The 2,408-nt window shown below is 25.5% G+C and overlaps 1 protein-coding gene across 1 annotated transcript; it reads right to left on the reverse strand.

Annotated features, from left to right (window-relative positions):
• Positions 1-298: 298 nt before the first annotated feature.
• Positions 299-2,141, reverse strand: LOC119662414. The gene is made up of 3 exons (XM_038072018.1): positions 2,049-2,141; positions 1,811-1,984; positions 299-966 (listed from the first exon to the last, which is right to left on the reverse strand). Exons 1-3 carry the CDS (start codon positions 2,097-2,099, stop codon positions 769-771), a joined length of 423 nt encoding a protein of 140 aa, XP_037927946.1. The 5' UTR covers positions 2,100-2,141; the 3' UTR covers positions 299-768.
• Positions 2,142-2,408: the final 267 nt, after the last annotated feature.

Here is a 2,408-nt window from a genome sequence, read left to right on the forward strand (position 1 = left end):
ATAATTCTCATATTCTTTTAGCTAAATTAAACTTAAAAAAGAATTAAGTTCTTTTGCAAAATGGATACTGCCTTATAGTACTGTTTTCAATATATATATGAAATATCTATAGAAGATTACATAAAAGTCATCCATTCTTCGTATATTCCATTCCCTGCTTATGTAATTGGCTATTACAAACCGTTTTCGGATTTGGCTTGATACTGAACATTAACATAAAATAGTCTATTTTATTAGAATCCTGCGAAATTAAAATGTCTAAAAATCTTAAAAAAATATTGCATATAATGAACTTGGTTTGTTATTTACAGTCATTTTACCATAGTATAGGATGCTATCAAATTGCTCTTGTTTGCGTTTATGTTACATGGCTTATATATTTTTTGGTGCTGTTGGCTGGTGCTTTTAATGCATTTTCTTTGTTACCATGTATGTTTGGGTATAATTTTTCAGTTTAGATGTTTAGGATCACACGTGTTTTAATATAACTTCTTCCTATTTGCTGTTTATTTATTTAATAAATAGAGGTGTCTAACAGATATATTCGCTTACTTAGAATGATCGACAATATATTCTCAGTTTATAATCAAATCCTAACAGTTTTGAAAAGTTCACGGACGTTGTATAATTTATTATTGGACTCGAATTATATTGGCGTTATGCTAATATTTACTTTTATCATCAAAATTTCTTTACACTTAATTGTTTTATTGTAAGAACATTTCCTAAAAAAATAATTTTGAGCAATTAGTTGCGAAAGACGCTGTTTTATGCCCAGGAGGTATCAATTAGCAGTTTTTGAGCATAATTTCCTTCCAACACATGCAGTACACTTCCAACGAAGTAAACTGAGGAAGTAACACTTAAGCAATGCTGAATCATCCACTTATATTGAAGAGTGATCAGCAATAATAGAGTACCATCTAAAGCACAGATCAATCCCATGAGGTACTGACAAACTACATACTAAAAAAAAAGTACATTAAAAGTTGAGAAATATTAATTTAAAATTAATTAATTTAATTAAGAATGTATATTTTATTAATTAAGATAACAACAAAAAAAAAACAGTATTTCTGTGATAGTTCTACTAGTCAATATTATTAGTATCTATTGAGATATTATTAAATATCTCATTTTTATACGAGATACTTATAAACAAAAAATTTAAATTGAAGAAAACTATTTTTATTATTAAGTAGTTTAATTATTTAAATAATAATTAATTAAATAATTTAATTTTAATATATATTCTTCGCACGTATTGGCAAAATAACTTAATGGAAATTAATTGTGAAGTTTATATAATTACTTTCTTATGAATGAGAAAATGATTCCAAATTAAAAAACTAGCATAAATTTTTAAAATTTCTAGATGGCTTAAGCCCTCACAGAAACAGAATACTTCAGAACGATTTTATATATAACATCAACACGAAGTTTTATCTGACAAAGATGTCTTTAAAATTATTTGTAGTTATATGGTATATAGTAAGACTCAGCAAATATTTTCTTGTGAAGAATGTGATGGTAAAATGAAGAAATTAAACGCCGACGACCTGTCATTGCAACGAATCAAGCATATGAGATATAAAATATATTTTGAACACGATCAAATCATATATCTTACATATTCATATAATAATAAATTACTTATATCATTTAGCTTATTTATTACACTATATGTATTGACCACTACGACCGGACTGGGTATACCTATTTTTATAATATTGACTATCATAATTAAATTTAAATAAAGTATCAAAATTATAATGTATATTACAAACTATTTGAAATAAAAAACATTTACTATTGCTTTTTCGTTTTCAGTATCCAGTGAACATATAAATAATAGATTGAAAATATCCGCGGCAAACGTCGTGGGTATAAGTACCAATGACGCAAAAATCAATCTGGACCAATCTGCAAATAAAAGTGCTAACATAATTGCCATAAATACGAAACATCCTATTCCATCTAAGACCTGATATCATAAAAAAGATTAATTTGTGGGATTAATAGGTACAATTAAAACTAAATATATTTACCGGATAAATGAATTTAAATTGATTTATACTTGTAACACTGTCCCTACACATTTCACTTAAAAGTTTGTTTATTTTTTAAAAAGAATTTTTCAAGGAAAGTTTTATTAATTCATTAAGAAAATTAAAAAAAAACTGCACAAATATAAACAAAAAACGACGTGAATTTTTTTCTTATACATAATATGCTATACCGAAATAATAATAAAAAAAATATATTATTACACATATATAAAAAGACATAAATTACTAACTCGAAAAACAAATCCTGTATACTTTGTTTTTCTTTTCTTACATATAATATCAATATTCTCTGTATTGATGACAAGCATCTTCAGTGACATATCTTCCTTCTCAAATTTG

This window comes from Teleopsis dalmanni, chromosome X (assembly GCF_002237135.1).
Source record: "Teleopsis dalmanni isolate 2A chromosome X, ASM223713v2, whole genome shotgun sequence".
Lineage (NCBI taxonomy): Eukaryota > Metazoa > Arthropoda > Insecta > Diptera > Diopsidae > Teleopsis > Teleopsis dalmanni.

Coding starts and splice junctions, on each gene's coding strand:
- LOC119662414 (XM_038072018.1), bottom strand. CDS start 2,099: ATGTGTAGGGACAGTGTTACAAGTATAAATCAATTTAAATTCATTTAT. Junction 1,985..2,048: donor AATTTAAATTCATTTATCCG/GTAAATATATTT, acceptor TTATGATATCAG/GTCTTAGATGGAATAGGATG. Junction 967..1,810: donor CTGAAAACGAAAAAGCAATA/GTAAATGTTTTT, acceptor CTTTTTTTTTAG/TATGTAGTTTGTCAGTACCT.